The 14,073-nt window shown below is 47.0% G+C and overlaps 1 protein-coding gene across 1 annotated transcript; it reads left to right on the forward strand.

Annotated features, from left to right (window-relative positions):
* The first annotated feature begins 131 nt into the window (after positions 1 to 131).
* SF3B6 (splicing factor 3b subunit 6) lies at positions 132 to 10,744 on the forward strand. The gene is made up of 4 exons (XM_002710062.5): positions 132 to 430; positions 2,378 to 2,496; positions 10,183 to 10,321; positions 10,470 to 10,744. The coding sequence occupies exons 1-4, from the start codon at positions 401 to 403 to the stop codon at positions 10,557 to 10,559; spliced, it is 378 nt and encodes a 125-aa protein (XP_002710108.1). The 5' UTR covers positions 132 to 400; the 3' UTR covers positions 10,560 to 10,744.
* The last annotated feature ends 3,329 nt before the right edge of the window (positions 10,745 to 14,073 follow it).

The following is a 14,073-nucleotide window of genomic DNA, read 5'->3' on the forward strand; positions in this document are numbered from 1 at the left end:
CCTGGCGTCTCGGGCCAGGCCCCGCCCTCTGCCGCTACTCACCTGGGCTAACTCCACCCCCTCTTACCCCGCCTCCTCTGCTCTCGGCCGCCCTACCGGAACTTATGGGCCAGTGTCCCGCCCTTTCCGGTACAGAACCCGGAAGCGTCTTGGGCGCCCGCCTTTCCGCCTTCCGGCCTCGCAACGGATTGCTGCGGGAGTGTTTTCAGACGGGGTTGTACGTCAGCACGTCTCGGCGTAAGGCGGCCATATTCCGGCAGTGACATACAGCTTCCGGCAGGACCTGGGTGTTGCTTGTTGTGTGGGGTTTGACGCCGTGTTGAGCTCCCAGCCGAGCGAGCCCCCGAGGCGCCTGGTTGAATTTCGGTGTCTGCTACGGTAACCTCATCCGACCGCCAAGATGGCGATGCAAGCGGCCAAGAGGGCGAACGTGAGTAGTGGGCCCTTCTGCGGGAGAGGGAGAAGACTTCGCGGGCTCACTTCTAAGCGGCGTGGTTCCGAGCGTTCTTGCGGGTCTTCGGTCGCCGCGACCTGGAAGCTCGAAATTCCCAATCGTCTCTCATCCTGTTCCGCCTGTGGGGAGCCGCTGCGGTCTCCCAGTGTCAGTGTTAGCCCTGCAGCCTCTCTGGCTTGATGTGCGCATAAGATCTGGCTTTAGGATCTGCTGTGCCCGAAAGTCGGCGGCAGAGACGAGTCCTCAATAAACAACGATTCACCAGCAGCTGGAGCCTGGAATTCTCAGATCAGGGGACTTTTGAGATCTTTCGTTAACTCCTTATGTTCCCATCAACCTACATATAGGACACTTAAATCGAGCAGTAAATATGCCACTTACAGTAACTTTGAAATAAGGATTACATCGTTGAAATATTCACAGGGTGAAAACTTGGGACTTGAAGGGTTGAACGTATTCGTTCAACAGTATGTTTTGAGCACAGATCGCCTCTATGTGCCAAACACTACTCTAGGTATTGAGGATACAACAGTGAGTTCAAGTTTTTCTGCTTACAGTCCTGTGTTAACAGAGTGGAGTGTTAAGGAAACAGCAGTCAGCCATAAGGCGTTATAGGTACAGAATGAAGACAGGCAGTCAAGCATGGGGATGTCGAAATGGAGACTTCGGTGGCCTTGATGATAGGAATCATTTCTGTGGATGAAAACTGGGCTGCAGTGGGCCGGAAAGATGGTGTAAGCTGAGGAAATGGCAATGAATTGTCACGTACACAGAGAAATTGATAGTTGACTTTTTAAAAAAGATCTGTGATGTAAGGAACATTTGCATGCTAATAAAAATGACCTAGTAGAATAGGAGACATGGATGGAAAGAAAAACTCGGGAGTGAAGGTTTGAGTAGCTGGCAGGTGGGCTACTAACAGAGGGAGAGTGGGTAGATACAGAAGAATGAGCTTCCCTGGGTTTAGTGATAAGAGTATAAAGTGCTTGCCATTGGTCAATCTGTTTTCTCCAGGAGCCACAGTTGTCAAGGCGTCAGTGTCGGAAGCCTCAGAGGAGTTAAGTGTGAGGAGACTTGTACGCTGCAGTTGCAGGCTCTTGGTTAAATGAAAGCAGTTTGAGCAGCGTGCTGTGGTGGAACCCGGACTGGGTAGATTTGAGTGTTGGGGGCTAGTGAGTATCTTTTACCCGATGCTCTGCTGAAATTAGAGAGCAAAGTAGGATGTAAATAGAGCTGATGAGTTGGGGAAGGCAGAAGCTTTGCCTTTTTTCTTCATTGTGTAGTCCTAATACCTAGCCTAGTGTGTTCATAAAGAAGGCACTTAGTAATATTTGTTGAATGAATGAGGGACCCAAATACACATTTTGTCTAAGGATTGGCAGGACATGAGCAGCTGCTCGGGTGAGGAACAGAAGAAGCCAGTGGTGAGGGAAAGCCTGTAAATTCAAATGAGAGAAGAAATTGTTGATGCAACAAGTTCCCGAGAAGACAAGCGAAGGGTCAGCAGTGGAAGTTTTGTTGTCTAGCACATGGTTTCTGTTATTCCTACACATGTCTGAGGCATCAAGGACTTTTAAATGAGTTTGACAGTCCTTGTTTAAGACTAGTGGCCAAAAGCCTGAGTTTTGTAGTATCCTCTTATTAGTTTCTACTGCTACTTCAGAAAGTTAGTGGGAAAATGGAATGAAAAGATAAGCTTATTTTGGTGCAAAAAATGTTGAAATCCAGGCACAGCTTTTCATAATGTACATTTTCTGTGATAAACAGTGCTCCATTGCTTTTCCGAAGAGCATACCATTCTCAGTAACACTGGACTATACCTGCTATCCTTGACTTCCATTATTCTGTATCATTGGAAGCTTTTTTGAAAAAAATAGTAGCATTTCTGCCCCAATAATAATGACAACATATTTCTCATTTTAGATTCGACTTCCACCTGAAGTAAATCGGATTTTGTATATAAGAAACTTGCCATACAAAATCACAGCTGAAGAAATGTATGATATATTTGGGAAATATGGACCCATCCGTCAGATCAGAGTGTGAGTCTTTTGAATTCATTTAAAGAAGATGATTGTGTGATCTCTAATTTCAGAATGACAGCTGACAGCAAGGCCACCCTGTGTAGTATGCATTGGTAGTGACTCAGATAGTTCGGTCTGTGCTGCTTACATGGGAGACCTAGGTTGCTTTCCAGTGCCAGCCCTGGCCCAGCCTCAGCCATGTGGGCATCTGGGGGGTGAACCAGCAGATGGGAGCTCTTCTCTAAATAGTGTGTCTCTTTCTCTCCTCTCAATAAATAGATAATTTTTTAAAATAGTGTTGGATAAATGATAGAGAATATGAAGTAGTAATGAATGCTTTGGAGAGAATGGCTGGGGAGGGAAGGAACTAACTTTATTGCCACCTGCCATTTGTGAAGTCAAGTGTTACACTGTGTTTTCATATGCATACCCTCTTCACTGCCACTATTACTAACTTCAGAATTTCTGAATAAGCTGAGTAAAAGGGTATAATAGTAACTGAGATTAATGATATTTTATTTTCAACTTTGGCTTTTTGTTGAACATTTTAAAATATAGTGAAAAACATCTATTACAAGAATTTTCATGTTTTAATTTAATACAAAGATCGAAGTTGATACCTTTAAATGATTTATTGGGTATCTGCTAAATACCAGTTACCATAATGGGTAATTTTATTTGCATCAACAAAACAATAGCTTTTGTGAGAGTGATAGTGTCTGTTTTACAAGGGAGGTACCAAGGCTCGGGGAGTAAAAGTACCTTGCTAGTCTCCCACAGTGTTAGTGACAGCCTTCTGACGCTGAATTGAACCTCTGCAACACAGCACCTTTGTCTCCGCCACTCTTAAGCAGCATGAAAAGACTGGTCACTTAGGAGTCTGTCTGAAAGGATTTCTAAAATTTTTACTTTTATTTATTTTTTTAAAGATTTATTTATTTGAAAGGCAGAGCAACAAAGAGAATGAGAGAGAGAGAGAGAGACAGAATCTTCTGTCTGCTAGTTTCCCTCCCCAAATGGTCACAACAGCTAGGGCTGGGCTAAGGCAGAATCATGAGCCAAGAACTCCATCTCTGACTCTCATACGGGTGGTATGGACCCAAGTAGTTGGGCAGCTTCTGCTGCTTTCCCAGGGGCATTAGCAGGAAGCTGGATTGAAAGTAGAGTAGCCAGGACTTGAATGAGTACTCCGATATGGGATGCTGATGTCACAAGTGGTGGGTTAATCCAGTAAATTTTCTTTTATGACTGAGAGCTCTTTTCTGGCATTTAGGACTGGGAGATCTTGAAGATTCTCCTTTTGAATGATTACCATCCCTCCAGCACCACGGCTCAATAGGCTAATCCTCTGCCTTGCAGCGCTGGCACACTGGGTTCTAGTCCTGGTCGGGGCGCTGGATTCTGTCCTGGTTGCCCCTCTTCCAAGCCAGCTCTCTGCTGTGGCCAGGGAGTGCAGCGGAGGATGGCCCAAGTGCTTGGGCCCTGCACCCCATGGGAGACCAGGATAAGCACCTGGCTCCTGCCTTCGGATCAGCTTGGTGCGGTGACCGCAGCGCGGCGGCCATTGGAGGGTGAACCAATGGCAAAGGAAGACCTTTCTGTCTCTCTCTCTCACTGTTCACTCTGTCCAAAAAAAAAAAAAAAAAAGAGCAAATTGTCATTGGTATGCAAATAGGGATGAAAACAGAAGTGTTAGGGACCAGCTGTCCTTTTGAGTGTCTGATAAAAGTTTTTGCCCTTCACAGAAGAATACTTAAAATGCTCGGCATGTGTTTCAGGCTACATGGGCTCCAGGTTTAAGAGATACTGTGGTAGATATACAAAGAATGGAATACAGGAGATCCCCGAGTTGGGGATCAGGAGACAGATTCCATTTCAAGCCCTATTAACTATGACAAGTTGGCTAGCTTTTTTGGTTTTCTCTGTCTTCATGTGTGAGATAATCTGGTTGGTGCCTTCTCATCTTAAATATATATATATATATATATATATATACACACACACACACACACACACACACACACACACACACTCTTGAGAGCTGGATCAAGAGAGAGAAATCTCCCATTCACTGGCTCACTGCCCAGATGCCTACAATAGCCAGGGCTGGGCAAGGCCAAAGCCAGGAGCCGAGAACTCAGTCTGGATCTTCCCCCTTGGTGGAGGGACCCAGCTACTTGAACTATCACCTGCTGCCTCCCAGGGTAAACATTAATAGGAAGCTGGAATCTGGAGTGGAGCCAACGCTCAAACCCAGGCACGCCAATGTGGAAATATGTGACCTGAGTTTCAGTTATCTATGAAATCCAGCCTTCCTACCTACTTGTCTTAAGGGAGTTTTAGTTTGGATCTGTGGAAATGTTTTGCTGAGTGTTTCCTTCCCAGGCTGCGTGAGCCACCCCTTCTTTCTGCTCCCATAGCAAGTCTGCTCCCATAGCATAGGGTTTTGCTGTGGTCCCTCTGCACCTGTCTCTCCTGGCACCCGTGAGCTCCTCTAGGACGGGTGCCATCTGTTCTTTCTGCACTGTGTCAGTAGTACTTGTCGTCATGCCTGATATGTGGTTGGCACCCGGTGTAGATAAATAAATGTGTATAGGAAAATGGCAGCATGGTTGTGGTTAATTTATGAAGGCATTATAAAGTTTTATTAGCTGTACTCAAGAGGTACTTAAGGTAGTGAAGTGGGAGAATGTTTTGGAAAACCAAACTAGAGAACACACTTTTTTTAAGATTTATTATTTTTATTTATTTGAAAGGCAGAGTTACACAGAGGCAGAGAAAGAAATCTTCTGTCCGCAAGTTCACTCCCCAGATGGCCTCAGTGGCCAGAGCTGGGCTGATCCAGGAGCTTCTTTCCAGTCTCCCACCTGGGTGCAGGGGCCCAAGGACTTGGACCATCTTCTGCTGCTTTCCCAAGCCATAGCAGAGAGCTGGATTGGAAGTGGAGCAGCCAGGACCCAAACCAGTGGCCACATGGGATGCCAGCGCTGCAGACAATGGCTTAACCCGCTACACCACAGTGCCGGCCCCAACTTAAAAAAAAAATAATAATAATTTTAGCAGAATTAGGGGGAGAGATAGAGAGAAGGGAGAGAGAGTGCTTCCATCTGCTGATTCATTCCCCCAAATGGCTACAACAGCTGGAGCTGGGTCTATCCAAAGCTAGGAGCCAGGAGATTCCTCTGGGTCTCCCACATGGGTGCAGGAGCCCAAGTGCTGGGGCCATCTCCTGTTGCTTTCCCAGGCCATAGCAGAGCTGGATCGGAAGTGGAGCAGCCAGGACTCTAGCCGGTATCCATATGGGATGCCGATGCTGCGGACAGCAGCTTAACCAGCTACACCACGAGCCAGCCCCAAGAGGACAGATATTAAAGCAGCAGCCTCTTCAGAAGATGTCAGATGTCCCGGGGCGTCAGTGCTTTTGTGCCATCTGGAATGGCTGTCACCAGCTTGCCTTCGATTGCAGTTCCACTGTCAGCTTTTCAGAGAGTTGCTCTGACTGCACTAGCTTAAGTAGCTCCCTTTCTTCCCAGTAATTTCTGTTACAGCTCTGTATTTCCTTTGTATTATTTCTCATGGCCTATAATTATTTCATGTTTATGTACTCAATATATTTTTTAATTACTACCACCATTATTTCATTCACAAGGAAAGAAAGCTCGGGCTTTTTTTTTTTTTTTAAAGATTTATTATTTATTTGAAAGAGTTACACAGAGAGATAGAGACAGAGAGGTCTTCCATCCACTGGTTCGCTCCCCAGATGGCTGCAACATTTGGAGCTGCGCCGATCCAAAGCCAGGAGCCAGGAGCTTCCTCTGGGTCTCCCACGTGGGTGCAGGGGCCCAAGTCTTGGGCCATCCTCCACTGCTTTCCCAGGCCGTAGCAGAGAGCTGGATCGGAAGAGGAGCAACTGGGACTAGAACCAGCGCCCATATGGGATGCTGGCACTGCAGGCCGGGGCTTTAACCTGCTATGCCACAGCACCGGCCCCAGCTCAGCCTTTTTTTTTTTTTTTTTTTAAACTTTCTTTTTATTTGAAAGGCAGAATGACAGAGTGGGAGAGACATTAAGAGATCTTCCAGGGGCGGGCTATGGCATAGAAGGTTAAGCCTCCACCTGCAGTGCTGGCATCCCATATGGGCTCTGGTTCAGGTTCCAGCTGCTCCACTTCTTATCCAGCTCCCTGTTAATGCACTTGGGAAAGCAGCAGATGGCCCAAGTGCTTGGGCCCCTACATCCACATGGCAGACCCAGAAGAAGCTCCTGGCTCCTGGCTTCAACCTGGCCCAGCCCCGGCCATTGCAGTCATTTGGGGAATGAACCAGCAGGTGGAAGATTCTCTTCTCTCTATCTCTGCTGTGCAAATAAATAGATAAATAAATCTTTAAATAAAAACAAAGAGAGACCCCTTCCATCCACTGGTTCACTCCCCATATTGCAGAGCCAGGAGCCTGGAGCTCTATCCCGGTCTCTGTGTGGATGGCAGGAGCCCAAGTCTTGGGGCCGTCTTGGGCTGCCCTCGCAGGTACCAAGCAAGGGAGTTGGATTAGAAGCAGAATAGCAGGGCGCTCTTCCATGGAATACCATCTGGCATCACAGTGGCTTAACCCGCTGCATGGCAACACCAGCTCCTATTTATTGACTAGAAGCTCTTTGCGGGAAGGGATGGTACTTGTCTTTTTCACTACGGTATTTCTACTTCCTATCTTATTGTTGAATAAATTCATAAAAAATTGAGGTGCAGGAACTTGGGTCTGTGTTACAGATTGAGCAACGGCGGCTTTCCTCTCCTAGCACTGTGATCATGCTTTATCACACACCTGGCAGCCCGCACACTGGGATGACGAGTCACTCTGCTAGGCGTGTAGACTCTCGGGACTTTGCATTTTTCAAAGCCTTTTCCCTATTTTAGAAGATTTATGTACTTGGGGCTGGCGCCGTGGCTCACTTGGTTAATCCTCTGCCTACGGCGCCGGCATCCCATATGGGCACCGGGTTTTAGTCCCGGTTGCTCCTGTTCCAGTCTAGCTCTCTTCTGTGGCCTGGGAGGGCAGTGGAGGATGGCCCAAGTGCTTGGGCCCTGCACCCGCGTGGGAGACCAGGAGCACCTGGCTCCTGGCTTCAGATCGGTGCAGCACCGGCCGTGGTGGCCATATGGGGAGTGAACCAACGGAAGGAAGATCTTTCTCTCTGTCTCTCCCTCTCATTGTCTAACTCTGTCAAGTAAAAAAAAAAAAAAAAAAAAAAAAAAAAAGATTTATGTATTTGAAAAGTAGAGTTACAGCCGGCGCCGCGGCTCACTAGGCTAATCCTCCGCCTAGCGGCGCCGGCACACCAGGTTCTAGTCCCGGTCGGGGCGCCGGATTCTGTCCCGGTTGCCCCTCTTCCAGGCCAGCTCTCTGCTGTGGCCAGGGAGTGCAGTGGAGGATGGCCCAAGTGCTTGGGCCCTGCACCCCATGGGAGACCAGGAAAAGCACCTGGCTCCTGGCTCCTGCCATCGGATCAGCGCGGTGCGCCGGCCGCAGCGCGCCGGCCGCGGCGGCCATTGGAGGGTGAACCAACGGCAAAAGGAAGACCTTTCTCTCTGTCTCTCTCTCTCACTGTCCACTCTGCCTGTCAAAAAAAAAAAAAAGAAAAGAAAAGAAAAGTAGAGTTACAGAGATTAATGGAGAGAGTGAGTGAGTACAAGTGTCCATCCATTGGTTCACTCCCCAAATGCCTGCAATTGTGGGGGCTGAAGCCAGGAGCCTGGAACTCCATCTAGGTCTTCCACGTGGCTGCTGGGGTCCAGGTATTGGGCCATCTTGCATTGCTTTGCCAGGCAAATTAACAGAGTGATGGATCAAAAGCAGAGCAGCTGGGATTCCAAGGAGTAGCCGGAACTAGAACCCTCCCTCCAGTATGGGGTGTTGGTGTCACAGGTGTCCCTGTACCACGACACCAGCCCCTCAGAGCCATTCCATATTTGTTACCTTCTTTGATTATGAAAACCACATGTAAGGTACTGCAGACAGTAAGTACAGTGTGAAGGGGCTAGAGCTCAGAGAGGCTGTCGGATGATTGGGCTTTATTATTCCTACTCTAAGCTTTTATCACCAATCAAGAAAATATCATCAGCTCAGTGCCTAACACATAGTAGGAACCTAACAGATGGCTGTTAAAAATTCAAATTACCATAGGGCTCTAAGGTAGGAGGTTGATAGTTAGGGGTGGGGCACTTGGAATGAGGGGTCTTTTTTTTTTTTTTTTTTAGATTTGTTTATAACTTGTGCTGCTTTCCCAGGCACATTAGCAGAGAGCTGGATCGGAAGTGGAGCAGCTGGTCTCAAACCAGTGCCCATATAGGATACTGCTGTCGCAGGTAGCAGCTTTGCCTGCTACTCCACAATGCCAGTCCCCTATTTATTTGAAAAGCAGAGTGACAGAAGAAGAGAGAAATCTTGCATCTGCCTGTTCAGTCCCTAAATGCCCCAGCAGCCAGGGCTGAGCTACGCTGCAGCGAGGAGCCAGGAATTGCATTCGACTCTCCCACATGGTAGCAGGAGTCCAGGTACTCAGGCCGTCATCTGCTTCTTACCAGGTGCTTCTTACCAGGTGCAGGAAGCTGGCTCAGAAGTGGAGGAGCCAGGATTGAAACCAGCACTCCAGTGTGGGGTGTGGGCACCCCAAGTGGCAGTTTAACCTGCTGTGCCATGATGCCCACCCCCACCCCCACTTTTTAAAGTTTTTATTTATTAGAAAGGCGGAGTGACAGGGAGAGAAAGGTATCTTCCACCCACTGGTTCACTCCCCAAATGCCCTCCACAGCCAGGGCTGGACCAGGCTGTCAGCAAGAACCAGAATCTCCATTTGGGTCTCCCACATGGGTGACAGAAAGTCAGGAACTTGGGCTATCATCTGCTGCCTCCCGGGCACATTAGCAGGAAGCTGAATTGGAGACAGAGGCAAGGTTCTATCCAAGTTTAAACCACTCCATCACAACACCCACCCTGAGTCTTTAAAATGGGGTCACAGCCTATCCTATCCCTGCTCTAGTTCTTAAGAAGACACAAGAGGAAGAAAGAGAATTGAATTTATATTTTTAGCTTTGTTTTTTAGCTTTCTAAAGTATTATGAAATAATTGATAGGAGAAAAGATTTGTCCCTTCCAGGTACACATTGGCACTTGTATACAAGCACTATAAAAGTAAAAGGAAGTATGGGGCTGGCGCTGTGGCGTAGTGGGTAAAGCTGCCGCCTGCACTGCCGGCATCCCATATGGGTGCTGGTTCAGTCCTGGCTGCTCCACTTCCAATCCAGTGCTTTGCTATGGCCTGGGAAAGCAGTGGAGGATGGCCCAAGTGCTTGGGCCCCTGCACCCACATGGGAGATCTGGAAGAAGCTCCTGGCTTCGGATCGGTGCAGCTCTGGCTTTTGCAATCATCTGGGGAGTGAACCAGCGGATGGAAGACCTCTCTTCTCTGCTTCTTCTCTCTCTGTAACTCTTTCAAATAAAATAAATAGAATCTTTAAAAAAAGAAGAAAAAGAAAAAAGTAAAAGGAAGTGTAAAATACCTCTCTCTCTGTCACTTAGTCTTTCAAGGAGATAAAAATAAGTAAACTTTTTTTTAAAAGATACAAGCTTATCCAGAATATCTGACCATGTTTACCGCCTACCAGTGGGCAAGCAGACATGCATTTGTTGTGTTTGCTTTAACTCTGCAGGGGGAACACACCTGAAACTAGAGGAACAGCGTATGTAGTCTATGAAGACATCTTTGATGCCAAGAACGCATGTGATCACCTGTCAGGGTTCAACGTTTGTAACAGATATCTTGTGGTTTTGTACTACAATGCCAACAGGGTAAGTGCAGCCACGATTCTTGCTTGGTGCACCTATTTAAGAGGTAGCGTGGAGCTGTACTGTGATTTCTTCTCTGGCTACCACTATTTGTGAAATTCAATAGCTATAGGTCGGTAACAGTTAACTTTGGTGCTTGCTACGTTTCCAGGCATTTCAGAAGATGGACACAAAAAAGAAGGAGGAACAGTTAAAGCTTCTCAAGGAAAAATACGGCATCAACACAGATCCACCAAAATAAAGGTTGTTTTCTGCATTTTCATTTTGGACTAAAATCCGTGAATATGACCGTCACCATCACCCCTTTTTTCCTTTTTAATTACTACTCAATATTGTGATTTCTTATTTGAAATTTAAAATGACCTGCTTGAAACTTTGATATATGTTAGAATGTATTATATTAATAAACTTGTAGTTTTTGTAAAACATGTAATATTTTCTTTTGCTTCACCTCCTGTTTGCTATCAGGAAAAAACAAAGCAACAGTTGAGCCATATGAGGAAGTGCAGGTGGTTCTAAGGACATTTTGAATTCTTGATGTCGCTGGTGTCCAGTCCAGGGCTTCCCCATCACGGGACTTGTTATAGAGTTGTTCATCGAGTGTCCATCAGTGATGAAATCTTCATAACTCAGTGAAGGTAGATTATCTGCCTGTAGCAGGTAGGGAAACCAAAGCTCTCTATATTGGTTGAATGAATAAAGTGCTTACATATAAAGTTACTGTAATAGTAACAGTATTTTTTAATTTTTATTTTATGATTTTTTAAGGATCTGTTTTATTTATTTGAAAGGCAGAGTTACAGAGGGAGAGACAGAGAAAGAGAGAGATTCTATCCACTGTTTCACTCCCCAAATGGCCACAACAGCCAGGGCTGGGCCAGGAGCTTCATCCAAGTGTCTCACAAGGGTGCAGTGGCTCAAGGACTTGGGCCATCCTCCTCTGCTTTTTCCCAGGCGCATTAGCAGGGAGCTGGATTAGAAGTGGAGCAGCCAGGATTCGAACTGGAGCCCTTATGGGATGCCAGCATTACAGGTGACGGGCTAACATGCTACACCACAGTACCAGCCCCAGTATAATAAGTATAAGCAGACCTGTATATTTGTTTAATACTCTGTTATTTATTACAGTCCTTTTACAGTGTGGGTACCTTGTCCTTAAGAACAGGGGCTGGTGTTGTGGTATAGTAAGTAAAACCGCTGCCTGAGATGCCAGCATCCCATGTGGATGCTGGTTTGTGTCCTGGCTGCTCCACGTCTGATCTAGTTCCCTGGTAATGGCCTGGGAAAGCAGTAGAAGATGGCCCAAGTGTTTGAGCACCTGTACCCACGTGGGAGACCTGGATGAAGCTCCTGGCTTTGGCCAAGCCCAGCACTGGCTGCTGCAGCCACCTGAGGAGTGAACCAGTAGATGGCAGATGTCTACTATCTCCCCTTCTCTGTAACTGACTTTCAAAATAAATATTTAAAAAGAAGAGGTCTCTTCTAGAAATGGCCATTCAGATGATACTGCATTGTTAGAAATTGGAGAGCAAGCTGCTTAGGCAGTGGAGTTGGTTGTTAAAAGTCTAAAATTGTATTTATGTAGCCTTGAGTTATTAAACAAATGTGTATATTTTAGACCTTAGCTTATAGTAAATCCTTGTCATAAATAAAATACCCAATGTTCATTCTTAGGAGTTCTTATAACACGGAATTAATATGGTTATTACCACATCATCATAACTTGGCAGCTTGGGAAGAAAAAGGTATAGTTTTCTTTTTATATTTGAGGCATAGGCCAATTTAAAAACTTAGAATAATTTTGTGTGTAACTGGAACCCAAAATCTGTTTGAAGGATTGAATCTTTCTTCTTCTTCTTCTTCTTCTTTTTTTTGGACAGGCAGAGTTAGTGAGAGAGAGACAGAGAGAAAGGTCTTCCTTTTTCCATTGGTTCACCCCACAAATGGCTGCTGCGGCTGGCACGCTGCGCTGATCCGAAGCCAGGAGCCAGGTGCTTCCTCCTGGTCTCCCACGCGGGTGCAGGGCCCAAGGACTTGGGCCATCCTCCACTGCACTCCCGGGCCACAGCAGAGAGCTGAGCTGGAAGAGGAGCAACCAGGACAGAATCTGGCGCCCTGACCAGGACTAGAACCCGGTGTGCCGGCGCCGCAGGTGGAGGCTTAGCCTAGTGAGCAGAGGCGCTGACCCTGAAGGATTGAATCTTAATCATTTGAGTGGACAAAAAAACATCTTTTTTCTGACAGGCAGAGTGGACAGTGAGAGAGAGAAACAGAGAGAAAGGTCTTCCTTTGCCGTTGGTTCACCCTCCAATGGCCACCGCAGCCGGCGCGCTGTGGCCGGCGCACCGCGCTGATCCGATGGCAGGAGCCAGATGCTTCTCCTGGTCTCCCATGGGGTGCAGGGCCCAAGCACTTGGGCCATCCTCCACTGCACTCCCTGGCCACAGCAGAGAGCTGGCCTGGAAGAGGGGCAACCGGGACAGAATCCAGCGCCCCGACCGGGAGGATTAGCCTAGTGAGCCGCGGCGCTGGCCCAAAAAACATCTATTTTTAAATGCTTTTGGCTTGGAAATCTATTAGTACTTTAAGAAAATAGGGTATTTTATATTTCTTTTACCCTCTTCCAAGCCGACTGTTGAAAATGAAGAAATCATTGTCTTATTTATTGTTACGTCTGAGTGGTTTGAAAGCACTATCAGAGAACAGAAAGGGTCGTTTCTAAGTAGGGTGAGCAGTAAGAAAGGAGCCATCAGTGTGTGACTTTCCTGTGGATGCTTTTATGAATTCTTATTACAAAGGAATTGTGCTGGCCGGCGCCGCAGCTCAACAGGCTAATCCTCCGCCTTGCGGTGCTAGCACACCGGGTTCTAGTCCTGGTTGGGGCTCTGGGTTCTGTCCCGGTAGGCCCTCTTCCAGGCCAGCTCTCTGCTGTGGCCTGGGAGTGCAGTGGAGGATGGCCCAAATCCTTGGGCCCTGCACCCCATGGGAGACCAGGAGAAGCACCTGGCTCCTGCCATCAGATCAGCGCGATTCGCCGGCCGCGGCAGCTATTGGAGGGTGAACCAACGGCAAAAGGAAGACCTTTCTGTCTCTCTCTCTCACTGTCCACTCTGCCTGTTAAAAAAAAAAAAAAAGGAATTGTGCTGTAGATATTTACAAATGTAAAAGCATCGTCTGAAAGACTTCTTCACAGGGGAAGACTGGAGCAAGACTTCTCGGACGCGATTTGTCTGAGGACCACACTAACTTGCCTCCAGTGAAGCTTTCATAGCAAGGGGACTTCATGTTAGCAGTTAGAACCAGTCCAGCATGCGAGTCAGCTGAACTTCATGACCTTAAAGTTAAGAGATTTAAATCTTTCCTGTACTGTTCAGAATTGTATGGCCTGTCCCAGTTAAGTTACAAGAGTCTTCACTCAGTGGACAGATATTGAGCCTGCACTGTGCAAGAAGATGCCGAGGACAGAGGTAAAATCGAGCACCCAGCGTCCAGTTGCTTCTAAGATCACCATGGATGACTGTGTTCATGTTACATATGTACACAGTGTGTCGGAGCTGCCTTACTTTCATATAGGTTAAATTTTGAGTTGCTAAGAAAGAGTGTGTATGAACAGAGTCCATTGGCTGAAAGTTTGAAAATGACTCACAGGGCACAGAGCTCATCATTGCTGTCTCAGCAGCATGTGGTGGCATTCATAGGACAGTGTAAGCATTTTCATATACTGCATTATAATTTTCTCCATCATCTTAGAGCTT

Source organism: Oryctolagus cuniculus, chromosome 2 (genome assembly GCF_964237555.1).
Source record: "Oryctolagus cuniculus chromosome 2, mOryCun1.1, whole genome shotgun sequence".
NCBI lineage: Eukaryota > Metazoa > Chordata > Mammalia > Lagomorpha > Leporidae > Oryctolagus > Oryctolagus cuniculus.

What these genes read in the sequence shown, in the direction of transcription:
- SF3B6 (XM_002710062.5), top strand. Translation starts at nt 401, where the DNA reads ATGGCGATGCAAGCGGCCAAGAGGGCGAAC. An exon ending in AAGCGGCCAAGAGGGCGAAC is followed by an intron (nt 431 to 2,377) that starts GTGAGTAGTGGG and finishes TTCTCATTTTAG; the next exon opens with ATTCGACTTCCACCTGAAGT. An exon ending in CCCATCCGTCAGATCAGAGT is followed by an intron (nt 2,497 to 10,182) that starts GTGAGTCTTTTG and finishes TTAACTCTGCAG; the next exon opens with GGGGAACACACCTGAAACTA.